The sequence below is a fragment of the Tasmannia lanceolata genome, unplaced genomic scaffold, assembly GCF_043159265.1.
Source record: "Tasmannia lanceolata isolate RefF3 unplaced genomic scaffold, GAP_Taslan_0.1 ptg000013l, whole genome shotgun sequence".
Lineage (NCBI taxonomy): Eukaryota > Viridiplantae > Streptophyta > Magnoliopsida > Canellales > Winteraceae > Tasmannia > Tasmannia lanceolata.
This window is the reverse complement of record NW_027518690.1, coordinates 51132583-51150098: the sequence shown is the minus strand read 5'-3', so window position 1 is coordinate 51150098 and position 17516 is coordinate 51132583. Positions and strand designations below refer to the sequence as shown.

At 39.7% G+C, this 17516-nt stretch overlaps 1 protein-coding gene across 1 annotated transcript in view; it reads left to right on the top strand.

Annotated features, from left to right (window-relative positions):
- The first annotated feature begins 227 nt into the window (after positions 1 to 227).
- Positions 228 to 17516, top strand: part of LOC143890531 (protein SGT1 homolog) — a 34374-nt gene continuing 17085 nt past the window's right edge. Inside the window, exons 1-2 of the mRNA XM_077395269.1 lie at positions 228 to 492; positions 2700 to 2769. Of these exons, the coding sequence (XP_077251384.1) occupies positions 333 to 492; positions 2700 to 2769 (230 nt within the window). The 5' untranslated portion in view covers positions 228 to 332. The remainder of the gene's footprint in view (positions 493 to 2699; positions 2770 to 17516) is intronic.

Sequence of the window (17516 nt, the reverse complement as noted above, 5' to 3'; positions counted from 1 at the left end):
ACCATCTCCTCCCCAGACCCGAACCCATGTGGCGTCGACCATTTTACACCTTATGTTATTGATGGGCCGGGCTGCCATGTTTTTCATGGGGTGCGGCTACTTTTGCACCTCATGTTTTCATGGTATGGGGCACACCATTTTACAGCTAGTAGATACGTATGTATACGGAATTTTATTATAGGGAAGTATCCTGACTCGCCCGGGTCTTTCTTTATATATATTTGTCGTTTCAAAGAAGAGTCTAGAAGGCGTGTTTTGAACTCTCAATTATAATCGCTGCAAGCAAGCTCGCCGCTTTGTCCTTGGTTGTCGTCTCACTCTCTTGGCCATCGATGGCGTCCGATCTGGAGAAAAAGGCGAAGGAGGCGTTCGTCGACGATAACTTGGAACTGGCCGTGGCTCTTTACTCGCAGGCTCTTGACATGGATACCACCAACGCTCATCTCTTCGCCGACCGTGCCCAGGCTAACATCAAGCTTAACAACTATACGGGTATGCTGCTTATACTCTCGATCTATCTTCTGTTTTTTTTTTTTTTTTCCTGGTCGCCGCTGTCCTTTTTGTCTTAGTTTTATTAAAGATCCACTTAATTTCTTTCGAAAGTCCTAATTGCAAGGGGACAATTCGATTTATCAAGCGCTGATTCATTCGTTGTGTGATTAACCCTACGCTTCCATTAGCTGCCCTTCTTATTGGATTCTCTCCTGGAAAGAAACCGCGGTCTTCTACACTTTACATTTTTTTAATTTCTATCTAATGTTAATTATTTTTGCTCTTGTTTTTTCCCCCAAAACTAATATTAACTGCCGTCTCTACACTTGCCTCTTAATCAGTTCCCTCATTCATAAGCTAGAGCACTATAAGTGGCCTTTATAATTTCAATTATGGAATGGACTCCTTGTTCCTTACCGTCAAAACATATGTTCCTTTTGGTCTATTATTTCATCCCCTTTTATCTGTTATAATCCATTGACAGCAAATGGACTTCATGTTACAATTCTTACCAATGAGATCTGTGTACCTCATGTTGTCCACATATAGAAGCTCAGTTTTATAGATTATAGAATCGAGAAAAAGATCAATCCTCTTCCAACAGTCATGGGCAGGAGTGATGTATCTCATGCCCTTCGCATTGTAACTGGTTTGATCTACAATTTCCAAGTTTTGGAGCTGATGTTGGTGTTCGCATATTCGCCGGAAAGTCGTTACATGGTTATGGTTCCCAGGTATCACGGCTTCCAAAGTGTTTGGCAACAGGCTACTATACACAGGTTAGTCTCTTGCTGGGATAAAAATGAGACATCCAACACCTTGGCAAATATGAATTCTTAGGGACTGTCTAGCAATAATTTTGCAAAGGAGGGACTAATCAGCAAAAATCCCTTGCATATTTTTTTATGAGCCAAAACTCTATTTTTTTCCCCATCCATTTCACCCCTATTCCCTATTACAAAAATCTACTTTTGCAAGTAGATTCATATCCCTACAGCATGCAAGGCGTATTTCCTTTTGCTCATACCTTATTTCCCACCTAGTCGACTAAAATGTGAGCATAATCTTTGAAAGAGACTTCCTTCCATAGATCTTCCTGCGTGGAGGTGGTAAACATGGGTGATATTGAAAGGGTACTAGAAAGGGGAAAAGGGATGTGGAAAGAGTGAGGGAAACAGGAAAAGGGTGAATTGAAAGGGGTAACATAAGAGGGAGAATGAAAAAATAAACATAAATGGAAAGATGGAGAGATATATTTCCTGGAATCACTCCAGATCTTCCTTAGGCTTCGTATCCTTGGGTTATGGCTTCACATCACGTTCTAGTCTTCGCGATCTATACTTCACACTTGGACAGAAGGCTTCCCATCCTCAAGATCTAGATTTCTCACCTAGATGTAATCACGAATCTCTCTCAATCAAAAGAAAGGCATTGTACCACTTGAAAAGCCAATAAAATAATTCCAAATTTTTATAAATCAAATCATCTTGGCAGTTTATTGAATTTCGTTCTTGATCTATTCATAAGATCGAGTATCTTTCAAAGATTATACTCAAGGTTTAGTCAACTACGTGAGGAATAAGCATGCCACGTCATTGAAGAAGGTTTGTGCATAGAAGCATGCCACCTGCTTGTGAGCAATAAGCATGCCCTAATGTTTGTGCATATAAGCATGCCACATGTGAGGCTAGGGAAATGGTAGTCAAAGGTGATCTTTTAATGCATTATGATTTTTTATGAATGAGATAACCTGGAAGGTTTGTGCATATAAGCATGCCACTTGTGAGGCTAGGGAAGTGGTAGTCAAAGGTGATCTTTTAATGCATTATGATTTTTATGAATGAGATTACAATCTGACGCTGGTTACTTTTTTGTTTTCTGTTAAAATATTTGTTTGGCAGGGGAAAAGAGCCTATTTCAAGTTCCTGTGGCAACCAATACCCACCCAATAGTTTGCCTAGTGGTTCTAATGATAGGGTTGTTGTCTTTAAGTTATAGGATTCTAATTGGATCCCCTCATATTTATTTGCACAATGCTTTATGGTTCTTCTTCCTGAACCCTTGGAAATCACTATGTGTATTATTTAGTCTTCTTGTTGATGAGGATTTACAATGATAATTAATAAAAGTTGGTTACTTCAAGCATGTTGTATTTTTTATTTCATTTTGGGTCATGGAATTGATAATGAATGGAACTCTTGTGGCAGAGGCTGTTGCTGATGCAAACAGAGCAGTTGAGTTGGACCCTTCAATGTCTAAAGCTTATTTGCGTAAGGGGTGGGTACTTAATGGTCATATGGTATTAGTTATTTCTTTCTATTTTGGTGCCGCCCATAAATTTGATTTTTGTATATGCTTTTCATATCATGTTCTTGTCCCTCTTGTACTCTTTAGAGGCTGATTAGGAACAGAAACACCTGGACTAGTAGACATCTGTAAACGTCAATAATGCATTTTGTTTTTCCTTTTTTCCCTATTTGTGGCTATGCTTGGGCAATCACATGAGTTCTTTAACAAAATAATATGCAGAACAATTGTCTTTTGAGCTTACCTAATCTATCTTGTAGAGTACAATGGTGATAGGGTAAATCCATCATGGGCCAAAAAGTGGAATGTATTTGATGTGTTTGTATCATAACATCCACCTATTACTTTTTAAGTGGACTGTGTTTGATGCATCTGCATCCGAAGATTCTGAACAATAATAATCTTCCCTATTACATTATATATGTTGGGGGCTCTAATATATTCTGTGTAACAAATCCTTGTTGATTTCATTTCTCCTGAGCATCTTGTTTCAACATATTTTTCTAATGGCATTTCAGTTTCGTTTGGAAATTTTGGTGGGAATCCTGTAAAATCACGGAAACATATTGTCACGGGCCTAGCAAATTTGTTAGCAAAAACCGTGCGGCACTTGCACTTTGCACCCCAATGCTTAGCACAAGTCAGCCTTCTACCCAACTAGAGCAATACTAAGAGTAAAATAACACACTTAGAGTTCAGAAAGAGAAATTCTATTTGTTGAAGTATGTTCACAACTATCTGAGGTCCTCCACAAATGAGAGGTTCTCCCCTTTTATAGGCATAAGGGGAACTTTCTAGACCCCTTTCTACACATTTATTCTTCTAGAGTATTCTAAGGATATTCCAAGTACATTATCCTCTAGAATATTCACATGCCTCTACTTCTAGAATCTTCTACCCTTCTATCAAGTTATAGAAGGTTCTAGAATAACCTACATAATTCTAGAGTCTAGAAGATTCTAGAGTTCTCTCAATAATTAGAGATGCCTAGAACATTCTAGGACATTCTAGAATCTTCTACATTATTCTAGAGATGTATACAAGGTTCTAGAAGCTTCTCCAAGAAACTTCTACCTAACTCTAGGCTTTTGGAAGGCACTCCACTTTTCCATGCTTGTTTTCCAATATGCCTATAAAATGAGATGTGGTGAGCCAAATTGTCACCCCGTGACACATATGCAAATGATCGAATTCAAAGATGAAAATTCAGGAAATGCTAGAATAAGTACAAATAACACTTAGAAACCATCGCATAAGCAAGACAACAACCCGTAATGGTTTTAAAAACATTGAGCACCTATTGACATGCACTGTGCGCATGTCTGATAATCTAGTACACACCAAATTTCACATTTAATTCATTTAGTATTCATACACAATACATGCACCTCTTTTTGCACATAATTCATATAAATATAATTATGTAATATATACTGATAGTCTGATATAGTATACCTCTATTACACTTACGATTTTGGTTGTTTTGGTTTTGGTTTCTGTGGGGATGGAAATGGAAACATTTTGGTCGTTTCATGTCGATTTCGGTGGAAATTTAAAACCATGGGTATCTGAGCACATTTGATCATAAGATTTGTATTTGATAAAATGTCCAGGGCGAAATCAATTAGTGTTTTGGGACTATTCATGTCATGACAAGATCAGCGGATACTTGCCTGACAATTGGATCAAGTTATGCGCAAGATTCAACTTTTGTGACAAGGATTGGTCTGGGTCATACCCTTTATAGGATTCCACCAATCAAATAGAAAGTGTCCAAGGTGGAATTCACGCCCAACCTAACTGGGAGTTGCAAATGGGGCTCAATTGGATGGAAATCAGCATGGAGGAGTTTTGGGGAACTAATGTCGACGTGGTAAAGTGGATGATGTGGCTTACTAATAAGAAGTGAAGCATCCAAACATTCTATCGAAGATGAAGGTTGGAAAGAATTCATTATTCAGAGTATTAAGACTACAATGAGTACATGGGAGAGGAGATGAATGATATCAACTTTGATTCCGTTGAATATTACGACAAGCAAGAGGATCTACAAGAAAGTTATGATTAAATTTATGTTGAAGACTTTGATGCATTCGTGAAAATGATGACGACTATACTCTATTAATTTTGTAGTTACATTCAATTTTAGTAATTTAGTGTTGCAAGACTAAGAAGATGCCTGATGAGTGGAGGAAGAGTACATTAGTACCTATTTATAATAATAAAGGGGATATTCAGAGTTGCACCAATTACCAGAGAATTAAGCTAATGAGTTTCATCATGAAGCTTTGGGAGGGTAATTGAGCATAGACTGAGAAAAGAGACTAAGGTGTCAGAGAATCAGTTTGGCTTCATGCCCAAACAATCGATTATGGAAGCTATCTTATTGATTAGGCGGTTAATGGAGATATTTAGAGAACATAAAAAGGACCTTCATATGGTTTTCATTGATTTGGAGAGAGCGTATGATAGGGTTCCTAGGAGTGTTATGTGCTGGGTCCTTGAAAGGAAAAAAGTGCCTACTAAATATGTTGATATGATTAAGGATATGTACGATGGAGCAATAACTAGTGTCAGAATTGCGGATGGCACGTCTAGTGAGTTTCCAATTACAATAGGACTGCATCAAGGATCAGCTCTAAGCCCTTATCTTTTTATGCTAGTTATGGATGAACTTACGGAGGGTATCCAGAATGAGATGCTGTGGTGTATGTTATTTGTGACTTCCGTTAGAATCCATCTAACTTAAGTGGGATGTGAAATAATATATGGATAGTTCATATATAACTCGTGAATATCTAATATCCAACGTTTTAAATCTCGGTTTCGGTTTCGATCATCAGCGAAACCGAAACGTTTGGGTTTCGGTACGAAATTTCGGACGAAATCTTGTAAAATCAGAGAAACGAATGAAATCATATGCAAATGATGGAATTTTAAGATAAAACTTTTGGAAATGCTAGAATAAGCACAAATACACACATAGAAACCATCAGTTAAGCATGAAAGTCATCTATGGTAGTTCAACAACGTCAAAATTTAGAAACATGGGCTATCGCATATGTTGGAAACAATGAAGTGTATTCTAAAGTCAAAGGAAAGAAGTACAATGAAATAAAGTGTAATGTAAAGAAAGTACAATCACCAACTATCTCTTTAAGGGCCCCCCTCTATGTCAATACCACATTGAATTACGAGGCGGTTCAAATTCATCATCCCTCCTCTCATGATGGGCACGGTGCATCTATTGACGAATTTGATCTTCAATAAACAAGTAGTATTCCTGCCAGGACATGTTAACCACATGTATTTGTTGGTATTGCTGGACATAATAATCAAAGACATACTGCTCAACTTGCATCAACAGTCCCAAACGTGGGTACATGACATTAGGGCCAGGTATTGTCAATGCTGCCCCGTAAGAAGATGATGCCTCGCCATGTGCATGTGCGTATAGGTCATATGGCATCCCATAGCCATATGACTCACTCTGTGACTGCGTCTGTGTATAATAGCCATATGGGTACCCATAGCCGTAAGGAGTAGTCGAACCTTGTCGACTCTCAGAAGATGCATCAATCAATCCATAACAATATGGACCAGAATCGGTAGAGTTGGCAATTCCCACACTCTGTGAAATCCCACCTTCCATGCTCATACTGTCGAATGTGTCTGTCAAACTATCAACTCCATAACGTGAATGGGCATCTAGGGAGTCATTTTCTTCATCGGTGGGTTGATACCTCCGTCGTCGTTGGAATACTTGCCCATGCCTTGGCTGTGGTCGTGCACCATGATCTTGGTCTTGTGTAGCATGGTCAAACTCCTGTTCCACTGTGAATGGGCTAAGTGGTCTATAAGTCTCACCTTCCACACTACCCCCTCTACCACCAGAAGTTCCAACACCTCCCATGTTGCCCCCCACCACCACTAGCATTGCCACCCCCTCTATCATCATCTGATGGCGAATCTGTCGACCAATCATCATCACTATTCCGTATTGGAACGACAATGTGTTGAGAGAGGCCCTGTGTCTCTGGCAATGTATCCGAATCTATTCCCATCTCTGCAATGATTAGAGGATTCGGTCTACCTCTCGAGGCATCAATCAGCAGCTCTCCAACCTCCCTCACCCTCTCATATAGAGGGTCATCCTCATCATTTTTCACAGAATATGTCCGTCAGATCAATAGGGTCGGTGTAGTCCTCGCGATTATTGCTTGTAGAGACGTGCTTCATCCTCAAACGTGTGTTGTAGTGGACGTATACAAGCTTGTGTAGGTTTTGATGTCTAAGCCTGTTACGTCTCTTTGAGTGAATGAGGTTGAATGTGCTCCAATTTCTCTCACAACCTGAAGAAAATGCTGTCTGAGACAACACTTTTATGGCTATCTTTCTTAGGTTAGGAGCATTTGACCCATATAACACCCACCACTCAGCTGCAAAATAATAATAATATTTTAATTAGTTACTGTTGATTGACAACTAATATTTATAGCAAGCCTTTACCTGGCAATGTTGTTGCTCGCCCGGCCATAGCAGCTGCACGTCCAAAGGGGCCAGTTGCATCCCTAAATCACCTGAGCTATAATTGAATTAACTCCAATAGTTAGTAGTAGAAAATTCTAATGCATATCCATCTATTTACGTTGAAATAATGAACTGCTCACCTCTCCAAGAACAACGGATTGTGCAGTCGCATCCGGTTCCAACTTGGCTACCACAGTCTCTAAGTCTTCAATGAGATCCATTCGAGTGCTAAGGTTTTGCGAGTACTGGTACTTTGGGTTGAGATAATATGCTAAATAAAATAATAATTTGTTAGTATATTGTAAATAATGACGCAAGAGATAATAAATTAAATTGATGACCGTACCAGTCGAATGGAGTGGGTGAAGGAGCATTTTCGTCCATCTATCATCAATGATTTTATGGTAGCCCTGATAGGATTGAGGAGCAGCCACTATTATTGCCTCTTTCATCAATTGGATGGCGTGATACAAAGAACCCAGGGTAGGCTTTTTGTCCCCATCTACCATCCTCAATACCTTTACAACTGGCTCCAATATACCAACTATAGTCCTGCAATGATCCCAAAAGGATGGTCTACCGACGATCTCCTCGGCCTTCTTCCCAGCTACACTCCTGCTCTCCTTATACTCATTCCACTCTTTGCAAGAGAATAATTGCTTTAGACCAACCTTCTTATCCAACATACTCTGGAGAGCGACGTAATTAGTTGCAAACCTAGTAAGCCCAGGGCGTACCAAGTCTCCTCCACACAAGCTTCTCATGAGGGCCAGTATATACCCATGATTGTATAAGAAGTTAGTCATTGATCTGGCCTCATCAACTAGCTTCTTCATCGTCGTCTTCTTTTCGATGTCCTTGATCAGCATAAGGTCGATGCAATGTGCTGCACACGGAGTCCAGAACATACTGTACTTCTCCATAATCTTTTGTCCTGCCTTCTTATAGTTGCTCCCATTGTCAGTGACAATTTGAACAACATTCTTCTTTCCAACCTCTTTAATCACTTTGACCATATGCTTATATATGAATTTTGCATCTTTTACAACGTCGGATGCCTCAATACTCTTCAAGAAGACAGTCTTAGACATCACAATATACCATAAAGTTGATGATAGACTGTCTTGTAGGATCAGTCCAACCATCACACATGATTGTCACTCCATACTTGGCCCACTGCTTCTTCAGCCCATTGATGTACTCCTCCAGTTCAGCCACTTCCATGGGCAAGTATTTGTTCATAACCTCATATGAAGTGGGGGACTCTTGACCAGTGTTGGCTAGCTGTATCAATAAAGTGCTGCAAGTATGGGCTATTTGCAGCATTTGCTGGGATGGCGTTGTGGAAGGCAAATTTTGCATATGCTCGTCCAGCCTTCTCCGTCGCATTTCCCCACATGCCCCTGATATCCCTTTGTTTTCCCTTGTGCATATCGCCGGGTCCATGCTTGCTGGATCCCTTAGGCTGCCCCCACGTGTCAAACCCGTCCGCATTGGCTTTCCTCCTATGTTACCCTCACCTACGGCTCCCCTCGAACTACCCCCACCCGCCTCGTGTATGGATCGGCCAAAATTTGGCCTCGTAGCATTAAGATTGTTCATTTGCCGCCTCTCGTTCTCGATAGCCACAGACTCTGCCATAGCTCGTCTATACTCCATCCTCTGTCTGCTTGTCTTGACATCAGATGGATATGCAATATCATCATCATCATCCATCCATTCTGCTCCATCATAGTTTCCCGCCACAGCATCGATAAACTCATCTCTCCTCCTCGTTTTATCCTGCTTATTTTGTTTGCTCCCCTTCAATGAATTTGAGATGAATGTCCTAACCTCCTTAGGGCAAGATGACTGTCCTACCAGGTAGTGTTTCAATCGTGTAACACCCCCACTTCCTATTTTCTTTCCGCAATAATTGCATATAGTCTTCTGCCTGCTGCCATTAGATCGCCCATGTAGCCAACCAATATCTCGAGCATCATCCCCATCCTCATCATGACGATGTCGTGGCATGGTGACAGTAAAGACTCTGAAAGATCAAAGGGACACAATGTGAATAGGTTGTGAAAATAGTAGCAAATTTTAGCAATATTATTCCTTTCAAAATTTTCTGTGAAAGTTAAGAAATGAAAAACTATTCCAAACTTTAACACTTTTCCATTATTTGATTATACAAGAATATAAGTGACTTGAACCAAAGAAGTCATGTTTTATGTACCACCTTTAATTTAATAAATAACATTCCTAAAATTTACCATTCTCCAATAAATTGTGGAAATAAACAAATTTTCCAAGGAAAAATCTTTCCTCGAGAAATGTAGCCGCCCCCTGTTTCTTTCTAGTACAACCCCTTGTAGTCTAAAAGAGTAGTAACTAATATACTAGAGGGGGCTGTCCCGAGGAAAAAGAGGGTGGATATAGTACAGGGTGGGTTCAAGAATGTTCTTTGTAAGTTAAAAAACTGAGAAATGATATATCCACCCCCTTTTCTCCCTAATAAAACCCTTTGTAGTATAAAAGTGGAGTCATTTGTAAATAGGTTGTCCCCTAAAAGTACTGTATGACCTATGAAAATGATCCAAACCGTTCATTTGTAGGAACACAATGTAAATAGGTTCTGCCCCAAAAATCATCTTCATAGGATGATCCTGACCTTCCGATATATTTAGGGACCTTAAAATATGAAAACATGTAAATATTGGAGGGTCAAGATCATCCTATGGAGATGATTTTTGGGGCACAACCTATTTATGTTGTGTCCCTTACAAATGAGTGGTTTGGATCATCTTATGAAGTGGGCTGTTTAGTACTTTTAGAAAAATAATGGGGCACGTACAACCTATTTACATTGTGGCCCTAAACCACAGATGAATGGTTCGGATCATCTGATGAAGTGGGCCGTACAATACTTCAAAAAAAAATTATGGTCGTTGATATATTGGCAGTTTGGCATCCACTTTAGGATAATTCACACCCCTTGAGCGTGAATTGACGTCAAAAGGTGTTAAAAGTCTGCCAAATGCCCTCCTTTTTTCCCCATCAATTCATGCTAAAAGGGTGCGAATTATACCAGAGGAGGGGGGGGGGGGGGGGGCGTTACTTTTATCCCAAAATAATAGCTTAATATGAGTCTTTTAAGGGTTTTTGCTAACCCAAAAAGCAGAGCCCTAGAAACATGACCCATTTAGTTTCTTACCAGTTACCTCTGCAAATGAAACTCCGGGAAGATGAAGAAGCAAAGCCCTAGAAACTGTGGCTCCGGCTGAAGCTTGCAACCCTCCGGGAAGATGAAGAAGCAAAGCCCTAGAAACATAACCTACTTAAAGCTGCAGGAGCTTGAGGCTGAAGCTTGCTTTGGGTTTGTTGGGAAGATGAAGAAGCTATACTTTAGCTTTGTTGGGAAGATGATGAAACGCAGATGGAGGTGATGTAATTTTATAGGCAAGAAATCACAAATTCACATGCAAGGTCAGGTTAGATTCCCTCAGTCTTCCCCTTTTTTCACTTTTTTTTGGCCTCTTTGCTTTTTTTGTCAGAATTCCTGCTGAAATGTGACATTTCTTCAGAGATTTTGAAATTTTATGAGCCTTTTTCTATTTGGCCCGTGATCTCACTCAATTTCGTTGAAATTTCGACAAAATTTCAAATTAGTAAGGGTTTCTTTTTACTGTTTCGGTGTGGAAACGAAATTCTAGCCGAAATTTCACCGAAACTTTCGAAACATTTCGGTAGTTTTGCACTTTTCCGACTCTATGTTCTTTTCGTTTCGTTTTCTAGCGAAACCGAAATATTTCGGCCGAAATTTAAAACCATGCTAATATCTAATATCACATATACATAGGTTGGGTGGGATAACCCAATTCATTGACTATAGATAATTCTTAGCGCGGTAGGTTTGTGATAGATATACAAGCCACTGTGATTGACTTCTTTGGGAATGGCTTCATCCCTAGAATCCGAGGAACGCAATAGCTTTCTTTCTTCAGACCCCTCAAGTTCTCGATATGCCGAGATCAAAGGAACGTGGGGAAGATGAATAGACGAGGAATCCTGGAAATAGCGAAGGAAAAGCGTGACGAGAATTCTCGACCCGAGATGTTAGAAGGTGCAAAATCAATAGGTGCCGGAGCAGCTACAATTGCTTCAACTGACTGGTTCATCTTACTTTGATTTGTGATAGGTGCCTGTTGGATGACATAGTATTACTTTGGAATCTAAAGGTTTTAGACTGAGCAGGACTTAGACAGAATATATGGAGTGCAACTTTAGTAATGTAAGGAAGAGGGGCGAGGATGTAGTAAATATGACTGGGCAAGAGGTACCTAAGAGGGACATCTTTCACTATCTTGGTTCAATCCTACATGAGGAAGGAGAGATTGAAGAGGATGTTAACCACAGAATAAGAGCTGGTTGGTTGAAGAGGAAGCATGCTATAGGAGTTTTGTACGACCGTAAAATATCTACCAAGTTGAAGGGAAAGTTTTTATAAGACAACTGTGAGGCCAGCCATGCTGTACGGCTTAGAATGTTGAGCCACCAAGAAGCAGCATGTGCATAAGATGAGTGTAGCGAAGATGCGAATGCTTAGATGGATGTGCCGCCACACAAGGTTAGATAGAATTAAAAATGAAGACATCTGTAGAAAGGTAAGGGTGACACCAATTGAGGAGAAGATGAGAGAGCACCGCTTAAGATGGTTTGGGCATATCCAACGTAGGCGTTTGGATGCTCCAGTGAGAAGAGGCGACTCGTGCCAAATTGATGGAGTAAAAAGAGGTAGGGGCAGACCGAAAACAACTTGGGTAGAAACATTGAGGAAAGACTTGATAGCTAGGAACATAACAAAGAACATGACCTTGGATAGGAGAGAATGGAAGAAAATGATCCACGTAGAAGAACTCAACTAGGATTAGACTTCAATTTGTGTCGGGTAGATCCTTTCACCTTCATGTAAATTCTCTAAAGGATTCATTTGCCGACCCCAACTAGTTTGGGACAAAGGCTTAGTTGAGTTGAGTTGAGTTGAGTTGAGTAGTGTTGCCAGAATCAAAGGATTCATTAGCTGACCCCAACTAGTTTGGGACAAAGGCTTGGTTCAGTTGAGTTGAGTTGAGTGTTGCAAGAATCAAAACTATCAAAAGAAATTCTCAAAGAAGATGAGAATTCCTGTGAACTAGTCTTAAGAAGATGATATGGTCTTTTAGAGAATACGTGGACACATTTTTTATTTTATTTTAATGGTTGCAGTTTCATTAAAGAAAAGGGAAGACCGAGATAGTCAAGCCCAAAATACAAGAGGGGAAGAAAACAGAACAATATACACGGTCCCCATCATTCTCCCCCGCTTGAAAAGATTCGACCCCGTCGAATATAATGATCGGCATGGCGTGTGGGAATTTGTCGACTTTGATCCTCGCATAATCTGCAAATGGTCCACCCTTCCAACAAACTAAGTATTTCCTATGCATAAGATGCTTGGGGCAGTCATGTCGTTGGTATGACTTAGTGTGATCACCATGGGCGCTTTCGATGCATTCCCGTCGGCTTAGGCAGATTGAAACTCAGGTTTTCTGCTTCATTAGGTTTGTAGACACCCGCTCGTGTGTGTAGTAGTTGATGGACAAGATCTTCCTGCTGAGTTTGCTGAATGATTCACCTCTTCAAGGAGTGTTGGATAATAATTTCACCCCTTTTGATTCTCAGGTAGTGTTCTCAGGCTTCGGGAACCAGCTTTGTATGACGATAGTGGTTTTGGTCTGTTGCTCCAATTCTATGCTCTCCATAGGAGGTGCCGGCAATGATTGTTTCTGCACGAACTCCTGACTCAGTGCAACATATGGAATCTTGGCTAGCAGAGGCGCATGAAATTCTCGACGAATACGATCCAAGTGACATAGCAATCACTCAAATTTAGAGTTTTAAGTTTTCCAATATCTCAACTATTCGATCTTCAGTGCATCTTGATAACATGATTTTGACATAGGCTCTGATACCAAATTGATGCAGGACGATTGCATGTTGAACTGCTATTTCTCTCTGATACCAACTCTGATGCAGGATGGGTCTATAGAAGGGATGCTAGGGGTGAAAAGGATGGTAATAATTAGGTTTTGGTTCCTAAAATATATTATAAGATTGGAATAATATTTCTACTAGGTTTAGCGTAGGTTTAGAGTGATGCAAACACATGTCGGGAAGCTTACAAAGGATGGCAGGAAGCTTTCGAAGGATGCCGGGAAGGTGTAAAATGAGTTTTGGGGACCAAACGAGAGGCGTGGAATAGGGATGGATTTGAATGATGTTTCTAGGATTGAGAAAAAAATTTTAATAGACATTTTAGGGGTTTTGGGTAGAAGCTGGGTGAAAAATAATGCAAGGTGAGATTAATGGAGGATTCGGGTCTTGGCTAGGTAGTTTATGGAAAAACCAAAAAAATATATATGAAAGAGATAGAAAGGTTGGCATTTCACCTACTAAAAAACCAAGGCATCGCACCAAGGGGTTCCTAGGCAACGCACCATAGGAAAGATAAAGGCAACGCACCTTTGCAAGGAGTAGACATCACATCCACAAAAGAGAAGAAACTTTCAAAATCTTTGTTCAATCGTCATGCCATAGCTTAGCATTCTTAATAGTGCCCCAAGGCTTACAATATATAAGACGGAAGAAGAGAGCTAGAAAGTTCTAAAACCCTAAAGAAAATCTATTATTTGTTTTGCCCAAAATACCCTCCTACTTCCTTCCTACTTAATAATCCCGTAATACACATGTGGGGCCTCTTTAAAACATACATAACTAAAAGAACTTAAGTTATTTTGGTGTAAAAAGACTCTAATACCCCTATTATAACTTAAAGGACTTAAAACACACCTACAAATTAAAATTTCGACCTTAGGATGGTCCCCATCACTTTCATTATGACCATCTCTGTCATCGGGCCTTGTCCTTTTTGTTTAATAAACTTTCACCGTAAAAAAAAAGAAGGGTTAGAAGAAGGTTAGGTTGTACATCCATCATGGTTTCACAAGTTTGTAATTGACTAGCTTTAGAATTGGAACATGCCGTTCAAAAAAAAAAACCTTTAGAATTGGAACAACTAGTGATATGATTTGGGCTGTCGGTTCTTGGTTTAGTGTTGCGGGTTGAAGTTCCTTTTTTTCAAAAGACCCTGTTGGATCTTCAATGTTCCTTTTTTGTTGTTGTTTTTCTACAACTAAAAAAGGACGGCCTAGTGCACGAGGCTCCCGCCATTGCGGGGTCTGGGGAGGGCTAGATGTACGCAACCTTACCCTTGCTTTGCAGAGAGGCTGTTTCCGTGACTCGAACCTGTGACCACCAGGTCACAATGGAGCAACCTTACCGTTGCACCAAGGCTCGCCCTCTACAACTAAATCCCTTTAATATACCTCCTAACAGCACTAGTGATTGTACCACAAACACATTTTGTATGACACATTGTAACCATTAAATGTAGCGAGATACCAATTGATCGTCACTTTTGAAAAGATCATTTCATGTGATGAGCTGGTAGAATTCCTCCATGTATTTATTCAGACACCCGTCGACTTAAATTTTGAAGGTTAAAAGAGAGGATTTGATGATAATTTGGTGGTATAAATTTCTCCCAATTCTGATTTTTTCTTTTCCCAACTAGTTATCCTTGATTTTCCTCTTCATTCTCACATAATCTCGTGTCATTCCCACCATCTGAGGCAAAATCATTTTTTTTATGGGTAGTTAAGCTAGGATTGAACCTCCGACCTCAAGGTTGAAGAATATAGCTTTGACCATTGAGCTTAGAGTCTCAATCCCTATCTGAGGCAGTCCTTCAACCTAGTTAAGCTAGGATTGAATCTCCAACCTCAAGGTTGAAGAATATAGCCTTGACCATTGAGCTAGAGTCTCAATCCCTATCTAAGGCATAGTCCTTCGTCCTGATGGCAATTCACTTCACTTTTTGGTCTTCTTGTATATCTTCATATGAAAAGGTCTATTCCAAAATGTTCACCCAATCAATTAACTCTCTAGTATGCATTTTCCATAGAAGCTGGGAATTTCAACATTAATATTTATATCTTCGTATGTTTGCCCATTCTTTCGATTGGCCCTATGGTAATCTCTCTCTCTTTATGAGGCTCTTCATGCGGAGCTCATCATAAAAAGGGTTGAAGTCTCCTTCCGAGTCATCACCGTTGTCATGATGTTGCAGGAGTTCTTTCCTCACAAGGCGTTGGGTGAGTTCTTCTACTTGCCTTTTTAGATCTTCAATTTCCTCGTCGCAGTTTTCAAGCCCGATTGGCCATGAGATATCAAAAATAACTTTCTTTCAAGTAGGAATGGCTAGGCTCTTATACCAAATGATGCAAGTCCAAAGTTATCCGAATATGAATTACTAGATCACGGTTTAGAAAATGTACCAGAGAAGAAGAGTTGAAGGGGATAGATAAACAGAATCACAATATTAAAGGTGAAACACCATTTAATATTGCCCAAAAGTTGAAGGGATGATAGGCTGGTCGTCCTGTGTACGTTCTTTCATATTACAAGCTTCAAATGAATCAAACCGGTTTTGGTCCGAACTTTAGTCTCAAAATTATACCAAAGAAGAAGAGGTGAAGGGGATAAACAGAATTACAATATTAAAGATGAAACACCATTTCCTCAAAAAAAAAGAAAAAAAAAAGAAAAGAAAAGAAAAGATGAACGTATGAAACACCATTTATTATTACGCAAAAGTTAAGGGAAGATAGGCTGGCCGTCAAATCCAAGGAATCAAACTTTAGTTTCGGTCTGAAGCCCCCCCCACGGATGTGGTAGAATTTTGTGGAAAATTATGGAAGTCAATGCAAATCTGTAAAATTCATGGATGTTTATGCAAGTCTATGGAAACAATGAAAATTTTAGATGAAACTTTAAAAAAAATGCTAGAATAGGCGTATACACTCGAGGAAAATCTTGCATATTCAAGACCATCATCCATAATGGTTTAGCAAGATCAAACACCTAATGTCACGCATCTCTGAGGACCGATTGGGGTAACTGATACAAACGAGGAGGAAGTTCGTGCTATTCATCAAGGATTTAAATTGCTCCACAATGCGGATTTGAATAAGGTTGAGATTGAAGGGGACTCTCTCAATGTTATCAGGTGGCTAAGAGGTTCTAAAGTGTTTCCTTGGAGATTTGTAGCAATGGGGAGGCTGACAAATTGGCTAGAGAAGGTGTTTCAAAGGAAAGTTTAGAGCTTTTTTATCCCCCCCCCAGTTGTTGCTTTTTGTTGTTGTTTGTTTTTTTTTTTTTCATTTCTGTTTCGTTGTACCTTGGGGGCCCCTCGGTCTCACCTTCTTTAATGAAATGCTTTCATCATTCAAAACAAAAAAATGTCACGCATATCTGGAATAGTGAGGTTCTTTTTAAACATAGATATACTCAACTCAGCTCAACTAAGCCTTTGTCCCAAACTAGTTGGGGTCGGCTATTTTAAACGTAGATATATTCACATATGCTATCGTGTCATTGTTAAATATATTTTAACTTTCTCATTGTGTTAATGGAATGAGAATTAGTATTTCTTGGAAGTGTGGGGTTTCTTCTTTTTCTTCTTCTTTTCTCTTCTTCTCTCTCTCTCTCTCTCTCTCTCTCTCTCTCTCTCTCTCTGTTTTTTTTTTGCGGGGCGCGGGGTGGGGGAGTGGGGGTATGTTGGTGCATACAAGGAATCAAAGTTCATACTTTGCTTGGGACTTTGGGCCTGCCCCCAAGGAAGCCCGGTCGAAAAAAGACACATGTCGATGGAAATTTGAAACCATTTTCAAAGTTTGCAAGTGTAAAATATCATATAAGTCGATGGTGCCTAACATGACCCTCCCCTTTTTTGCTGTATTCACAGCGGAGTTAATACCCCAGCTGAATTGTTGGCTAATTTTGGAGTTTCTTATTCGAATTTGACAGTTTGGCGTGAGATGCCTAGTTTGTAATTTGTTTCTTTTCCCCCCTTTTAATATCTTTGTTATATGTCTTTGCTAGCTTTCGCTAGTCTTTAGTAAAAGTTTACTTGTCCGGAAAAAATCTACTGCACTGTTAAATGCATATAGTGATATCCTTCAATTCATATGCTTCATCTTTAATTCTTATGATTCATTAACGCTAATTGTTTCCTCTGTTGATCAATGCAAATATTCCGTTTACAT